A 17724-nucleotide genomic window follows, 5' to 3' on the forward strand; every position below is an offset into this window, starting at 1 on the left:
ACTGGATGGAAGATGATCCGAGCAGGTGTTTTCCATCTCCAGCTTCCATGGTGAAGCGAGTTATTCAGTTTGACGACTGCCAAGTGCACATTTAATTGGCTAGGAGAGATAGTTGGGTGAGCAAAGCAGGGAAGTCCTGCCCTTAGTCATACAGATAGCCTGACGAATTTCTTTCTGCTACAATCCCTCCTGTTTTGTGTTTCCTTTCCACAAACATTTCAGTGAACCAAATTAATGGAAAAGAAATTCCATGGTCTCATGCAAAAGAGTTACTGGAAGTCATTTTTGCACATACAAATACTTGTGCTGGTAATCAGGGACCATAATGTCATGTGCCAGATAAGCTGCACAGTCAGATGCCGGGTATCTGATCGACATCTGAATATCAAATACATGAGTAGCGAACAGTCGTGCCAAAAAACGATTTGTTGAGAAATTGGTGAGAAAAAAAAAAAAAAAAGTAATGGTATGGAATAACAATAACATAGATCATCTACCTTGTAAGAAATCATATAGCGCGTTGGGAACAACAGCCATTGTGTGTGACTGCTTTGCGTGCCACATCTTTTTCATAAGACTTTTTTTCCAGCATTATAAAAAAGAAAAAACAAACCCACACTTATTTGCTCACTGTTTGTAACACTCTGCAACTTTAAAAATTCTTCCTCCCCAGTGCAAACATACTTCCTCAGAGAGGCAGCAGCAGAGCCCCGCTAAGATGCTTAAGAGGAGGTCAAGAGAAAAGCCAGTTACCAGGGGAATTTCTCTCACTCCTTAATACATTTTTATTACTACCTATGCACACAGTGTTCTCTCAGAGGCTAGATGAATAAATATACCTCTTTTGAGCAAACATTTATAATGCTATTCGAACATAGGGGAAGAACAGTTTCAGCTTAAAAATGATACTAGCACCATGTTTACATTTTTTTTCCCAAGCTGCAGTTAAAATGAAAATATCCAGACAGACGTTCAGCATGAAGCTTGGGAAAGCATGTTTCTTTTGGCCACTTCCACTACAGAATTTCACCTAAAAATGAAATACAAAAGATTGGGGGTGGGGGTGGGGGGGAAATACAAAAGAAATTTTTTTTGTAGATGAATTAGTCTGTGCAAATCCATCCAAAAACGTCAGTGTAATTGTTCATTAATAATAGGCTTGGAAGATACTTAGAAATATTTCTCTTCCTTTTAACTTTCTGAAGGCAAACAGCGTCCTTGAGCTGGCGATGTACTTGTGCACAGACTCCACTTGGAGCAACGAGGGGACCTTTTTCTCCTCCGCCACCGCCCCCAAGCCCAGCAGATAAGGCTCTGGACTGTTTTGGGGCACGCTGGGCTCACCCTTTGGGGGCAGATCTGGCCTTGGGCGAGGAGATTTCTCCCTCTTTTTCACCTCTTCACATTCAGATTTGAAATTCCCGAGGTCAGGGAGTAGCTCTTATTTTGTAAAACAATGGAGGCATAAGCTGGACCTCTGGACACTATCTCAGCAGCGTTAGTAATGCTGGTTTCAAGAGGACTCCTCACATACTAAAAGTTAAGCAGCACTTAAGGGCTTTCCTGGCCAGGGACCGAGGAGGGTAATTAGCCCCTGTAAGGATCCCTGTCCACCGAGCTGTGAGAAACTTCAAATCCCACTGACTTTATTGGCACTTCAGGGCACTCACCACCTTCCAAGATTAATTCCTCAAGCAGGGAGAGGTCTAGAAACATATATATTAGAGCACTTTACATCTTCAGCTGCAGTAGGGCTCTTTCTGGTGAGTTTGACAAAGGACAGATTATATATTATGCCCTGCCATAAACTTCAGCAATCTAAGAATTCAGAAAATACCCTGTTCTATTACTCTCCTTGCTTTGACATGAAATATTAAACACCGCTTACCAAAGTAACATTATTGAACACAGATGTCTGCTATCACATTCAAATTGTTCAAGTCAATCTAGGTTTATATATTTTCTTTACTTAAGCGTTTGTATAAACCCAAGTGTGCCCTGACAGTAATGATTTCACAATATACTATATTCAATTAAGGAGACAAATATGCATTTACATTTTTACTGAACTTGTTTCACACACACATGAGCTCCAGCTCCAACTTATTTTTGACATTTGGCGGAAAATAAAGGAATAGAAAGGGTGCCACCTACTGAGTCACTCAGACATTTTTGGAGGCTGAAAAATCGTGCAAATTACCAACATGCTTGTTCCAGCTAAAAATAAACAAATGTTAAAGCTGTATTTATAAGTCTGTGGGAAGATAGCCATAGATAGTGTTTTCCTTATCAAATCACTCACTGACTAGAGCACTTACCAGGGTGTAGGAGACTCCAGCTCCCTCATATCTAAACAGGTTTGAATCCAGCTATTCCTCTGGAAAACCCAAGAAAAATGAATGACTGTCATTGCAGCCCATGAATATCTTTTGCAAGCAATGGACGTGACATGAGAATCTGGAAGCATAGCACCATCAATGCAAACCGCTCCTCAGGACCCTCGTCATTTAGCAATCTGTCACTAATTGGAAATGTACGCTCCACATCCATGGAAATAGCTCACACAGAAACTGTATCAAGCAGATGAGATTTAAGCAGATATCTAAATTAATAAACCCACTGGAAAGGTGTATCAAGGCTCGAGAGCGAAGACAGGCTCTCAGTACAGCTTCAAAATCCAATGTCCCCTTTCGACATCCATCAAGGTACAGCCCTATCTTTAAGACCCAGCAGTGTGAGGTAGGTATATTGAAAGTGCTGTAGTTTCCTTATTTATCAAAATAAACTTCAGTGTTGCCTTGATATCGGGGAGAGATGACTCCATTTACGGTTTTTCTTTAGTTGCAAAGGTATGCAGTTTGGTCAGCCTTGGTTTCCACAAGGAGAAGTCTACCATGCCCAGCAAGAGCTCTGTAAAGGTACCTTGAAGCAGGAGGCTCACATCTCTGATAAATCTTGAGTTTGTATCTGGTCTGAACCAAAGCCGGTGATGAAGCAAGACCTTTGGAGGGATGGGGCAAATATAAGAAATTCCTCCTGACTGGCCACCAGTGCAACTCTCCTCCATTTCCTTTTGCAGTCTTTATATGGAAAAAAAATAGGATGTATCATGAATAGTTTGCTTAAGCAGGGATGGGGAGATGCTACATGAGGTCAGGTGTGGCCAATGTAAGGGGAATGGCATGAAAAGCACAAATCTGAGATTTTTTTCATCTCTAATGAAGTGGGTCAGCTTTGGGATAGAAAAAGGGTAAATTAAAATGAAGAATCATATGGCTGAGCAAACAAATAATGACAAGACTTTTAATACTGTGGTAAGGAGGCACTGGAATAGGTTATTTTTCATTTATGGACCACCTTCTCTTCCCTAGTGCTGGTTCCCAAAGGATCCCAAGTGTGTGCTCAACACACCCCATCAATCCCTCCCTGGTGAGTGCAAGGTTAACTCCACTGAGTCCTCACCAGATCTGCAGATGCAGCTTTATCTTGGTCTTTGCAGATGCAGACAGACCAGAGGTTTTTCACAGGTATCATGTGTATTTAATGTTTGTCAAAATTTCTTGTGTCGGGGACTGGTGTAGCAATAACATACTTGGGAAAAGAATTGTGAAACATTAACAGCTCCTTATTGTTAACAGGTGTTTCTGGCAGAGATTCCTTTAGGGCAACTTGGACAACACACCACAGTTGAGTTGGTAATGGCATTTTTCCCAGAGGGACCTTCAAATTTTCTTGTGTGGTGCTTTGTATTCCTGGCAGCACAGTCAGGAAGAAACCCAGTTTTCAACATCCTCCTCCATGCCTACTCAAAATAAAACATTCATTTATCGCCCATAATGTTTTTCACATCTCCCATGACTTGGCACACACTTACCACGCGATGGCTGTAGCGCAGGGCACTGAAGCACCATTTATGTACTCAAGATAACAGGCGCTGGGGTTTCGTCACTTTTTCAGGGCTGTTTTCTGCTTGCACAAGCACGCACTGAGATATGCATTAAAATGGATTTTTGCTGCTGTCATGTCTAGGTGAAATCATTCTGTCCCAAACCCTTACAGACCTTATTTGATTTTTCCCAGGGGAGGCAGCCCTGGCTCTCTAGAGGATCCACTGTGGTAGTTGGAGGAGGCTGCAGCCTTGGGATTAGCACTAGTTTTTTATATATTAAAGAAAGAAAAAAATAAGCTAAGGCGCTTTTTTTTTGTTTGTTTTTTTTTTTTTAGCTAGAAATCAGACATAAGAAAAAATTCACTGCAAATTCATCATGACGCTATACTTAGTTTTTTAGGGTAAAACTCCCTGGATTTAAAGTGCTGGATGCACTGCCCCAAGTCACACATCTCCACTATCCTGCGTAGATAGCCCATTATCAAACCAGTGACATTGGACTACCAAATTAATCTGCAAAGCTTCCCAAGGAAAACTCCAGCTACCACTCCACAACAAGAAACCAGCCCAAAACAACCCCTGCCAACACTCCTTTCCAGGCATTTGACATCCACCTCAACTTTTTAAGTAATATGTCTTGGAGAGACTATTCCCGTTGGATCAGAGGGGCGACTTTGCTACAACAATAGCTGCTCTGGCAAACCATTTCCTTTCAACACATTCTTGAGTTTGTATTTTAAGTGGTTTTGCCACATTGGGAGCCAAAAATAACTATTTTCTGATCAAATTCACTAGTTCTTGTAAAAAAATTTAACATGCTAAATACAATTGTGAACAGTTCTAATAGTCCTTCAAGGTGTCTGTTCAAACCTGAAGGGTTCCACAAAAGGCTCCACAAATGGCCAGAGTGGTTTGTTGTGAGGCTGCTCCTGCAGCCCTCCCATCCCTCATTACCCAGGAATACAGCCCGTATTTAATGTGACGTTATTATGATTGCTATTCTCTACTTCATACATACCCTTAAGGTTAAAGTAATAATTAAGAGCAGCCTTCTCATGTGCCTAGTAGTGCAAGGCCAAGATCCACAACGGCTACCACAACATAAATGTCAAATAGAAAAGGGAAAAAAGCAAACAGACAGGCAGGAATTATGCCCCCAGCCCCTGCTCGCAGCGATCTTGTTCTTTGCTGATGACATGCGGCAAGGAATCCTACCGCGTATCTTACAGGACATATAAATCATTTAAAACTGGATTTCTGGTTGAAAAAAAAACCTCCAGCTGCGAAAACCAGAGAACTTTCATTAAGTCACTTTGTAAGTAATTTATGGCACGCTGAGACGTGCAAAATAACAAAGAAATGACAGGCCAGTTTCTTGTTAATGAGAACTGGAACAACAGGGCAGAATCAGTGGGGATATGGAGCATTTCCACCCCAAATATGGCTCCACTTAACCAGGCAATGTGTGCTCAGCTAACTGGTGCTCTCACGCTGGAAAGCCTCCACGCCATCTTCAAAGCAGGGGAGAGAGAGGAGACAACCCTTGAATTTCACAATACGTTTCCTTCATGTTTCTGGATGAATTACGAAGGACTTCGTGTAGGTGGAAAAACATTGATGAGAAGCACAGAAACTTCTGCTAATTGGAAAGCTGCAAATGCGTTATTTTTGGTGAGAGGTCTGTGCAAGCACTAAGGCCACCTGAGCAGAGATGGAGCTCGGTTGCTGTGGACAAACACGGTGGTCTCCGGGCAGGATCATCACCTTGCTACTCTGGTGCAGCCTTTGCTCAGCTGGGCCACGGTCTATGGCTGATGCTAGTAGGTCATACTTTACCATATTTATTAATTAGTCAAGATTTGACCTCTGAGGAGCAGCAAGCTTAACTCTCTGATCTCTTACACCAAGGAACCACAGACCTTGAAATAATTAATTAGTTTAATTATCATTAGGCTCTTGGAGTCACTAGAGGGAGATGTGAGCACGTGCCTTAAGCCAAGATGTTACATCTGGACTGGAAAAAACACCCAGTGGATGATGGCATGAAGCGTTTTAAACATTAACTGCAATATCTGCACCACATGCAGCTTCTCAAGATGTTTTGCTGTCATCAGCTTTCTAAAAGATAAAGATTTATTGGGCTATTACTGAAAAGGAAGCTAGATACTGCCAAATAGCATGGACAGTTAGATGACTAGTTGCTGACATCTTTATTCATATATAAAACAACACAACTGAGTTGTATTTTTTTTAACTACCATGCTTGAAGGAATCAACAAAGCAGTGCCTTATCACACAGAACTTTTAAGTAATTTTTAAATCATGCATGGGCTTTGGACAGCTTTTTTTTTTTTTTACTGTGTGCATACAGAATACTCTATTAGAACCCTGTTAGCTTTTAGTGCTGGCTACAGATTGGTTTAACAATGCCTGAAGATGCTGTGGGAACCATAGCACGGAGCAAGTGCCTCCTGGATCACAGTCACAAGATCACTCTTATTCCGGTCCCATATATCTATTGCAGGCCTGCAAGAACATTTCAAGTGCTGCAGAGACATGGCTTTTTTACAGGGCTAAGACATAGACCAATGCCAACTCTGCCTAGTTTGAGAATATTATGGTTTAATAGTCCCATCTCTATTTTTTGATCAGCTCTTAATAGCAATCACTGGGACTGATGGGTTAGTGCAGTAACATCAACAATTTTTGAAGAGTTTAAATATTGCTTCTAATAAAGAAATTATTGAGTAAGTTACAATGATTATAGAACTATATTTATATGTTAAAAAGATGATGAAACAAATGAACTTATTCTATTTCTTCTTGAAAACTGTATAAAAAGTGAAGTAAACCACATATGACAAAATCCTGCAGTACTACAGAGCTCAATTTAAAATGTTTGCTTTAAGGTTTAACAATACGTCCAAGCCTGTAGAGCTGTTCTCCCAGAAGCTAGCTAGCCATATCTGTCCACTTTTTCTCTGACAGCTTGATATACTGTCCCCCCTTTGTTACACATTTTGAATTCAATTTAGCATGCTACTTCCAATTAACCAGCACACACTTATTGCATTATTTGGCATTAAACAGGCACATGTGTTCCTTTAGCTCCTGCCAATGTGAGAAGACAATACCCTTAAGGTGAACCTGGCTATTTGTTCAGCGAGTATTAAGCTTTGGGAAGTGTCCAAGAAGGCTGATGGAAGCCCGCAGGTGTGTGGTTTCAAATGCCTTCAAAGTGTTTCATGCCCAAGTCTTCCAGAAACGTTACACTTCATAACCATCCTCTTCCAGCAAGATTTATGCTGTGTTTTGAATATTTCTAATACTCTGGAGTCTGAGTGCCAGAAACCTCTATTTATCAGGCTCGGTCACTGGACAAGTTGCTCTGGTCAGGGATCATATATAAACCCACTTATGTATAGGCCATTATTTATTCTATACAAACTACTAAAAGCAGGTGTGATTTCAGGGTGTTTGCTCTGAATGTGAATTAGTTTAACAGAATAAAGTTTAACCCACAACATAAGCCTATTGCTTCAAGACTATCAATACAGAGAAAAAAAGAACAAGTTTTAATGACGTTTATATAAAAAAACCCAGCATCCTTTCACTATGATACGTGTACAACAAAGTACAGTACAGTTTTGAGATATGTCTCACATTGTTTGAAGAGGGGTTACAAATTCACAAAGACAGAGTATTGCTATGCAAGTGCTTATTGAAAGCAATAAAAAGAACAGAATACACAATTTATGCTCTACAAGTCTGAGATTTGGTGTTTATCACTGAAAATTGCTTCACACAGTGTTAGAATTTAAAGCTTTGACCCCGCAAAAGAATTACCAGGCAGAGTTGCAGCTCATGCGTGGTGCTGTTGCAGTCAGCCACAGGTCAACGTGAAGGAAAAGTCCTTCAAGAACTGGGGACTGAGAAGGTTTCTAGCCCAACTATAAAAAAAAAAAAAAAAAAATAAGACAAGGACAGGAGGATGGCATTTTCTTGGGCCACCAGTTCTCTCAAGGACCCTTCCTCAGCTTCTCTTTGCTCTGATGAGAAGCTAAACTCTAACAGAAATGTTATTTGTCACTGTTAGATCAACAGTATGAAGCCACGATGGCTCCAAAATGTGTCTTTGGCTCTTCTGGGCAGGACATAAAGGTATAATTTCCATGTTTGTCCCGTTGGCAACTCCTGATACTATGATGGTTATTACTTACACAAACAGAAATCTGCAGCCAATCAAAATAATATGGTTGGCAAGAAATCTGGGCAAACTTTAATAGCTATGGTTCTTCAACATAAAAAGGATAAAAGTAGAATAATAATTTTTGGCAGGGGAAGCGGGGAATTTTTAAAATTCTGATTGTTTTCCTGTGAGGATAGTGTTATAAATACTGAAGTCTAACTTAAAACATGTTGTTCTGGTTTCATGAATTCACATTGAGCAAGATTCTGCTAGACCCACCGAGTTACACTCAACTCATTTCCAGTCTTCTCAAAATGAGGTTATCTGGAATACACAACAAGGTAAGAGAGTGGGATTTGGCACAGAAACTGCATGGTCGAAATAATTTAAACGTCTTTCTGAAAGGAGTTATCTGTGCATGCAAGTGTGTTACAGTGGAATACACAGAGCGCTCTTTTCAAGAAACCATAATTAACTTCAATCTTCTGGGAAATGGAGAGCCAAGAAAGGCATTTACCAAGTAGAAGATGGACATAAATTTAAATATAAAAAACATTTTCACTTTCATTTTCAACAAGCTCCAGTGCTATGTTCAGGCCGTATCAGACTGACAGTTTTTCACTGGAATCTGATGAAGCAAATAAGCAGAGTGAGATTATTTTAGTAGTAATTAAACTCACTTGCCACAAAATGAATCTGTGGAAAAGCTAAGTTAGTATCTTTTCCATTAAAAAGTACATGCTGCCTAATAAAGACTATTTTATAGGCACAGAATTAGATAAATCTGTTAATCTGTAGGAACAGCATCAAAACCTATTAATGACCTCACAAGCAGGTAAACTTCCTTAATTAATGGCTAATGATGTAAAGTTCTGGCTCCTCTTCTAGAAAACGACATCCTGTAAAAATTTTCCCTGCCTTCATGAAAAAAGTAAAAACCTTCACAAATTGAGAACGAAGAAAAGACATTCAGAACTACTCCATCAAAAATATTTGAAATATTTAATTTTGATCTTTACCTTTATACGATGACACTTGGTTTTGGAACAAAGTCATATTAAGCCCCAAATCAGAACGATGTGTGTAACAGCACTGAAGTGAACTTCTTTCCCCAAGGCAATAGCACAAAGAAACTAAGAAGTATTTTGAAGGAGGAATGAATAAAAAAGACTATTGCATATGGATGGTTTTGTATGACGTGGCATTTTCGGATTTTAAAAAAGTTTGCTGAAATATTTCCCAGGCAGATCTACTTGGGCCTCTAATTCATTGGCACAGGCTCAGTATCAGTCACTTAAAATACGTGTTTCATCATGTATCGAAAATTGTGACATTCTTTAAAAATACTCAATACAAAAATCTTTTATTTCCTTTATACTACATATTTACAATTCTATTATCAATGTACTGTGGAAAATGTAAACAAGCATACACAGGTGTAAATAATATGGCTTGAGAAAGGTTTCCCCTTCGATTAGCTGCTCTAATCACATATCAGTATACATAGATAAGAAAAAACCAGTACATTTCATAAACTGCTGTCAAACAGCAAAGTGTAAGGTATTGGGGTTTATGCATTAGCTGCTGAGTAACCATACCAGTCACAGGGCATCTTTCCCTAAACTGAAACATCCAACTTAGTGGAACGAGGCCAATGGAGGGTCACTGAGGTAATTGGGGCTGATACAGTTGGGTTTGAGGGCTCAGGGTTTGCTCAGTCTTCAGAAGAGAAGACCCAGGGGAGGTAGCACTGCTGTCTGCAACTGCCCCATGGGGGCTGTAGATGAGATGAAGCCAAACGCTTCTCAGAGATGCACACTGAAAGGATGAGAAGCAGTGGACCAAAGTTGAAACTTAGGAAATTCTGATTAGAAACTAGGGAAAAAAAATTGTGAGCACAAAATTTTCAATGAGACGGGGGCTCAAAGAAGTGGAGGGAACTCCATTCTTGGAGATGTTCAGAACTTAACTGTATGAATCTCCAAGCAACCCCATGTAACTTTGAATTTGAGCAGGCTTTGAAGAGAAGCCTGGACCTCCAGAGGTCTCTTACAACTTAATTTACTCTATACTCTACGAAAAATCTTCAATATAATGCAATGCTTGCATTATTATTGTAGTTTGGCTCTGTGGTAGATACATAGCTAAGATCAAAATATGTCAATTGCTTAACTCTGATCGTTCTTCTCCAGCAGTTGCTGTGACTCTATCTAATTGTCTCACATGCGATTTACCTTAACAAGTTCCAGTTCAGCGAAATTTGCCCCAAATTCATATAATTGTAGGATCAGACCCAGGCCATCACACTTCCAAAAGAATATGTAAAATGTCATAGCTGACAGTAAAGCCCTGCTGAAAGCTGCACACTTCTAACTAGTTTTGGGACAACAATTTTGTCACATTTACATTGAGTAAGCTTTCCAGTGACATTCACAGAGCAATAAAGCAGAAATGACAAGGGATCAGCACCAGCCCCTGTGATTTTCTGACTGAAAGCACAGTTCGTTAATTAATTTTGACACATTCACAAATATCTTCACTGTGTTTAGGATGCCTTTCAATACCTATGAAGTGATGAATAAGAACAATAAGACTTCCATGAAGCTTGAAAAATACCTTCCAAACCTGTATTGCTTCCAATAGGTCACAGTTTGAATTAAACTCCCAGGTGTTCAAGTGTTCCTTGCTTTGTACGGGACTGCAGATGTGTTTAAGACCTGAGGTGAACCACGAGGCAAAACTGTTACTTCACCTACTTGCTATCCAACCGCAACAACGACCATCTTTAAAAACCATAAGTTAGCATCAATTACTGTCATTTTGTCTCTTCTAAGACAACAATCTCCTCTTGCAGAGTTGCAGTTTGTTACGGTGTGTGAATGGCAGCGTGAACACAAGACCTGGCCCTGCCTGTAAAGCCCGTGGCCCTGATGCCCTTTAGTAAGAGCACTTTAGATATAGTCAGACTCGACAGGTTACTACATAGATTTTGTAACTCCTAACCTAAAGAGAGGTATAAAGAGGCACTCTGAAATCTTTTAGTCTGGTTAACTCAGAATATTAAAATAGAGAACATTATTTCTTTATAATGTCATGGTCCTATATTGAAGGCAACCTGTCTAAACAGGCAAAATAGCACCAAACATGTCTTTGTTCTATAAAGTGACCAACAGCAGCTGTTGAAAGGTATCAGGACATTTTAAAGCTGACAAACTACTGTGCAGTAAAGGCACATAATCCTTTATATAAAGGACACAGAAATTATCTTTAAACATCTATCCTTGCTTACTATCTGCTTTCTGCATCCAAGATAAAACTCTTTTCTGCAGTAGGAGGTACCGGTTGATGAGAAGCGCTGCACAGTTTGACTTGACAAACCACTGAGAAACTCAACTGGCAAGATGGGAGAACACAGAACGCCAGAAGAGTCTAACAGGCGACGTCATGGTCTTTGGAAGATGGATTCGGATATAAGCAAGATACAGATGGAGATCTTCCAATCAGCCAGCCCACACTAGAAATGCAGTACATATCCTTAAATTAACAACCTATCAAGGACTGTGGTGGATTCTTCCTCAGCTGCAAGTTTAAAATCAGATTGAATGCTTTTCTAGAACACACAATGCTCTTTAAAGCGGAAATAATTTGGTGAATCCCACTAGTTTCTGTGCAATGGGATTTTGCAGTGAATCCATATTGGCTTCATAATCCATGAAATGCTCATTAAACTTCACGCTGGTTGTCAAGTGGGTTTAGAAAGTCACTTATATGTGGTGTGGCTCACTGCATGTCGGTATGTTACCTATACTGCTTGTCCTGATACTCTTTGGAGCTGGTCTTATGAAAAACACGTCCAAGCTTTCAAACAATGAATTATATCATATCTCAGAAAGAATGTCCAGAGCAGATTAATGGAAGGGTAAGAGGCTAGGAATAAATACATGAAACAGATTGAACTTTTTTTTTTCAAAAAGGATCCAGCTACTAAACGGCCTCTGTAGTCTTCCATAAGAAGTGTGAATACTTTAGTACAATTCAAGCTGAATTGAATAGCTATTTTCATATCCAAATTCAAATACCGTCTGTGCATATAAAACAGTTCATTTATTAGTCCAAATGTTACTGTTGTAGAGCTCTTGGAAAAATATTCCCTCTTTCTTGAGTTTGCTCTTCATAAAAAGGAAGCTTTGGAGGGCCACCTAGAGAATTAAGTAGAAACATGGTTTCAGGTCTATATAACATAATACTGAAATATTATCTAGATTATACACTTTACACTTAAATAGTTCAATAAATGGTACTCTTCAAAAGAAGGTAGAGGATTGAGTTACACCGGCCTCCTCACAGAGGCAGAGAGCAGGCGAAACAATGAAACATCTCTCAAACGGGAGGTTCCCAAAGTGTTTCCTAAACTAAAGGCAGAATTATATGATATCATCATCAAGCCAGCTGTGATCAGACTACAAGTGGGAGGAAACTTCCACTCAGTACTATATCTCATCAAGAAGAGAAATGATCTAAATAAAAAAACCCAACCAAAACCCCAAACCCTTTTGTGATAGTGCGATGAGTGCTTTAGCATGCTCACAAATCAAGCTAAACCTATTTTCCAATGTTTTATCTACTTATCTGGTTTATCGCATCTCACCATGCTCTTCAAAACGTGACACCTCTACAAAAAGTAAGCAAACACGGTGGCACACACAGCAAGTAAACCTCCTTATTCCGAGGCTGTGGATATCAACAATTTCAGGGCAAGATTTCATACTGGCAGACGTAGAAGAGTGTACCGCTCTCTGGCACAGCTGTGCTGGAGGCAGCCTTGGGAATCCCTGAACAGGCTGTGCAAGATCTCCACAGCCTGCTCTGAGGGGAAGAGATTGCACTGAGTCAGTGCAGCTTGGCCAAGACCTCACAACCACCTGGAAAGACTCCTGGCATTTGCAAGGTCTGCTGGCATTTGCACCACCAGGCGCCCGGACCCTTAGGGGAACAGCACGCACCAACACAACCCTTCCAAGCAAAACTGTCACTATCGCAGGCTCTGAGTTTTTCACCAGAGATGGAAATGCAGAAAGGCTTCTGCCTCACGCAGCCCAACACAGAAGCTGTGGCAGCTGCTGCTGAGCACCACATTTGCGTGGTGGGTCGATACCCCTGTCCAAACGGTCCGCTGACCACTACCATGGTCAATTCCTGAGCTCTTCCACCAAGAAAGGCTGCAGTTCTCCAGCTCGTGTTACCTTCTTTGCAGGTTGGCCCCATCCACGTGGCTGGGCATACGCAGTTCCCGTTGTACGGATTGCACCGGGATTTGCGGGCACACTGGCATCGCAAGGAGCAGTCAGGGCCGTAGTGGTCCGACCTGCATTCTGGAAGGACAGAAGTGTTTGGAAGAGGGTGAATGCTCCCCCTAGTAGTTTCCCTGCTTTCTGGGATCAGGAAGCTTCTTAGACACCTACATCTGTTAACATTAAAACATGTCGTTTTGGAAAGCCTTGCAGTCTTCAAGTTTTGTCTACTACATTGGCTGCACAAACTGCAGCCCAGCTGTCCTAAAGAAGTTCCCGGAATGGAAATCATTACTGGTGTAAAAACAGGGGTTGACAGGCCAACAGAAAAGATCTTGGGGTCTGCTCTGGAAAGTTACTGTCAGCATCCTGGATCCACACTATCTCCTGCACCTCTCCACTACGCGGCTTGGCCGTCTGCGTGTGCCAGCAAAGAGCCTTCACTCAGAGAATGTGAAATTGAACATTAATCCCTTTTAGATATATATTCTTATGTCTTACTTCGATTGCACGATTCTGCTGCCTCCTGGCAAACTAAACTCTCAAAACGTCTCACTTCCAAATACAAATACATTTCATACCGAGGCTGATAAACCCTCACTGCAATTTTTTTATGCAGCCAGAGTACAGGTATGAAGGAAAAGTTACCAGCAGGTCATAAGGCAGGGTGATAAATACACTGTTAACAATAGCCCTCTCTCCCTCACCTTGCTAGAAAATCCTGTAAATAATCAAGGCGCTTGCTTTCTCACACAAGCACCATTAGGTAAATAAAAGTGCTGCTGAGCCCTGCATCAGCTGCAGCCCCAACACGTGGGAGAACTCTCCCTGAGCGCTCAGAGCTTGGCCTTTTCAATTAGGAAATGTTATGAGAAAAGGTCTCCTCAAACACCTCTGGACCTGATTTTAATTTATGTAATACCACATTTTCATGTTAATAACAATGTGTATTTAAGACATCTGTTTGAAAGTCTGCAATGTTAATTTACTACAGAAAAAGAGCGCCCATAAAAGTCTGTTATATTCTCTCTCTCTCTTTTTTTTTTTTTTAATTAACATTTTGCCTGTTTAATGGGTGCTTTACCAGAGTTCAAATTAAAATCAGGCCTTTTATCTTTATGGCTGCTGCACAGTCACAGCTGCTCACAGTTATATCACAGATGAACTGAGCCTAATTGAAAATAAAAATGCAAATAAAACCTACCCCATAACAGCTTTTCATGGATGGGGGCTACCCTAGCTGATTCAAGAAAAATAAAAATGACTCCTAGAGTTTGCAAGAAGCAAAACTTCGGTTCACATTTTTGGTGCTGAGCTTCCCCCTTGCGTTCCACTTCTGCCTAAATTTCGCTGGAAAGGCCCCTGGATGCTCAGTGCCATGCTGGCTGTGGGGGTGGCTTCGGTCTCTGACCACAGGACAGTGTGGAGAGCGAAGTAAATAATTTTCCGTTTTAATTTTGCAGGTTGCACTAGCACTTAAGCTCCCAGCAATTACTTTGCACTAATAACAGGCTGTTTAAAGCTTTTTCCTGCCCTATCCTAGAACAAAAGAGGAATTTTATTCCCCCACTGTGATTTGGGGGCTCAGGAGGATTACGGTTCCTGGTGTGAACCTACAATAGCAGAACATGGATGTTCACTCCTTTTTATCTTGTTTGTCAGAACTTTAGGATCACAAATCATAGAATCATACAATGGTTTAGGTTGCAAGGGACCTTGAAGATCATTTAGTCCAACCTCTCTGCCATGGTCAGGGGCACCTTCCACCAGACCAGGTTGCTCCCAGCCCCATCCAACCCGGCCTTGAGCACTGCCAGGGAGGGGGCAGCCACAGCTCCTCTGGGCAGCCTCTTCCAGTGCCTCACCACCCTTGTAGTGAAGAATTTCTTCTTTATATCTAATCTAAATCTTCCCTCTGTCAGTTTGAAATTGTTACCCCTCATCCCATCACCACCCTCCCTGACCAGGAGTCCCTCCCCACCTTCCCTGCAGCCCCCTTTCAGCACTGGAAAGCCCCTCTAAGGTCTCCCCGGAGCCTTCTCCTCTCCAGGCTGAATAACCCCAAATCTCTTCTTACACTTGTTTAAACCGCTGCAGTCCCTTTTACTCCCGTGATTACCCTGAATTCACTCTGCCATAATTGTGACCAGAGTCTGGCTCAAGATCCTTGCCTACGATTGCTGCCTCTCAACCCTGCAACCACCTCATCAGGGTACAGGTTACAAAATAATTCTGCTCTCTTGGGCCAGCCATTTCACAAACACCAAGTGCCTGTGCTGCAAACGAGGGTATTTTATTTGCATTAAATGTTCTGGACTACTGCTGAACCCCAGGGGCAGGCATAGCCACTGCAGCTCCGCTACCTTCATCCACAGGGATTCCATCCTGCAGGGATTTCACCCTGCTTCCCAGGGAAGCAAACCCGGAGCAGGACTGCGTTGGTCTGAAGAGAGGGACAAAAGTCCGTGTGACAAAACACTAGGCAATCAGATCCCTTTGTGCCCATTTGCACCCTCTGGAGTCTTCCCAACCACGTCTGTAAAACTGTGGGCTTCTTGGTATATTCTTCACCAGCACATGTTCTCTAAAACTCAAGGCAAATGACATTTTACAGCTGACCCATAAAGAGTTTTCCTATCGGTGTATCAATTAAATATTGACTGAATCAAGAGGTACAGCCTGTTGATAAAGCTGTTGATAACCCCTAAGAGTAATTTGCTACAAACAATGTGTTCTTGAATACCAGCAAACGTCCTTTTCACAGTTACGCTTAGACCAACAGGTCATATAAAGTTTAACTATACATAGTCCAGCCCTTAGAAGATATTACCCTTACCAACGTCACATTTGTCTCCAGTCTTCCCAGGTGGGCAGAGGCACTTCCCAGTTTCTGGATCACAAGGAGCATCTCCGCAGTCGCACCGGTGCCGGCACCTCTCTCCAAACCAGCCCTCGTCGCAGCCTGATGGCAAGAGTGCTTTTTTAGATGCACATTTGAGCAGCAAGACGTACATGCAGCCAGAGGAGTTTTTCCAGGATGTCTCAGAAGAAAGCTCATAAACTCTCCACTGAAGCGAGTGTAAATGCCAAGTTTAATGAAGAACTGAACATAGCAGAATAGGCATAATAGATGAACTCTCTTTATGTTGGGTTTGTCTACTCTAACCTATCAAAGGTATTTGTAAATCTATCCCAGAAATGTAACAGGCACTTATTTTCATTTTTAATTAGAACTCTCTAGAAGACCATACCATAACACTCAACAGGTCTGATGTGCTCCTATTTAATAATCTTATTTGGAGTTTTAGAAGCAAATTTAAAATCAGTAAAAGGAACTTATTTTTAATAAACGACATGTGGAACTCATTGCTGCAAGACAACATGGAGACCAGGACTTTCACCATATTAATTGAAACCAGATTAGTTAATTTATAAGGAAATGAGAACACCCGGCCGTATAACAAGTAAACAATCCCAAATCTAGTGTTATATTCATAAAGCTCAAAATATGGAAGATATTTGTAAAACAAAATATGGAAGAAGTTGTTCTGAACAAACATTTGAGTAATGACATGTGAGTTTTGGGGCTCTTTTTTTTTTTTTTCTTTTACATCAGAGGGTCACAAATACCTTTCTCGCAGTAGACACCTCGATAACCCAACGGACAAATGCACTGCCCTGTCACTGCATCACAGCTCGCTCCATTTTTACAGGCACATGCATGAAGACAGCTCAGCCCATAAAATCCAAGGGGACACCCTGAAAAATGAAAGTATCAGATGAAGAAGGTTTATGAAGAAAAAACATACATCCCTTTAATATCCTCTGATTTCTCAGCTACGTTCCCTGAGCCAACAAAAATGATATTTATCATTGGCTCTAATAATGCCATGTGCTTTTAAACTGGTACCACCCCAGCATCAGAGGAAGGAAGTTGCTCAGATCTGGAAGCAGTCGGGTGATTTGGGATGCCCCAAAAGTTTTAACTGAAACAGCAAGGTGTTTATGTGACTACTCTGAAGCCCCACACCCCATCACTGTCGGAAAAGTGGGCACCCGGGCTGCCCCCACTTACTGTGCTCACAGGAGTGGCCATAGTAACCCTCGGGGCACTGGCAGCAGCCCGTGAACCTGTCGCAGGTGCCGTTGTGCTGGCACGAGCAGTCCAAGCTGCAGCCAGACCCGTACTTCCCTGGGAGACATTCTGCTGACAGGACACAGACAGAAAAACAGGAAAAGAAACAAAAATAATCAGTGACTTCACTTAGAAAAGCTCTTACGCAATAGCTTGTATAGCTGAGGTATGACGTCCATGCAATAAGTCAGGCAAGGAGAACGTTTGTTACGAAGACACA

General features: G+C 41.4%; 1 protein-coding gene across 1 annotated transcript in view; it reads right to left on the reverse strand.

The window, feature by feature from the left end:
- Positions 1-12197: 12197 nt before the first annotated feature.
- LOC104343032 (uncharacterized) overlaps positions 12198-17724 on the reverse strand; it is a 189479-nt gene continuing 183952 nt past the window's right edge. The window contains exons 31-35 of the mRNA XM_086468615.1: positions 17445-17573; positions 17000-17128; positions 16206-16331; positions 13322-13450; positions 12198-12277 (exon numbers count right to left, since the gene is read on the reverse strand). Of these exons, the coding sequence (XP_086324741.1) occupies positions 12198-12277; positions 13322-13450; positions 16206-16331; positions 17000-17128; positions 17445-17573 (593 nt within the window). The remainder of the gene's footprint in view (positions 12278-13321; positions 13451-16205; positions 16332-16999; positions 17129-17444; positions 17574-17724) is intronic.

This window comes from Leptosomus discolor, chromosome 7 (genome assembly GCF_034619465.1).
Source record: "Leptosomus discolor isolate bLepDis1 chromosome 7, bLepDis1.hap2, whole genome shotgun sequence".
Lineage (NCBI taxonomy): Eukaryota > Metazoa > Chordata > Aves > Leptosomiformes > Leptosomidae > Leptosomus > Leptosomus discolor.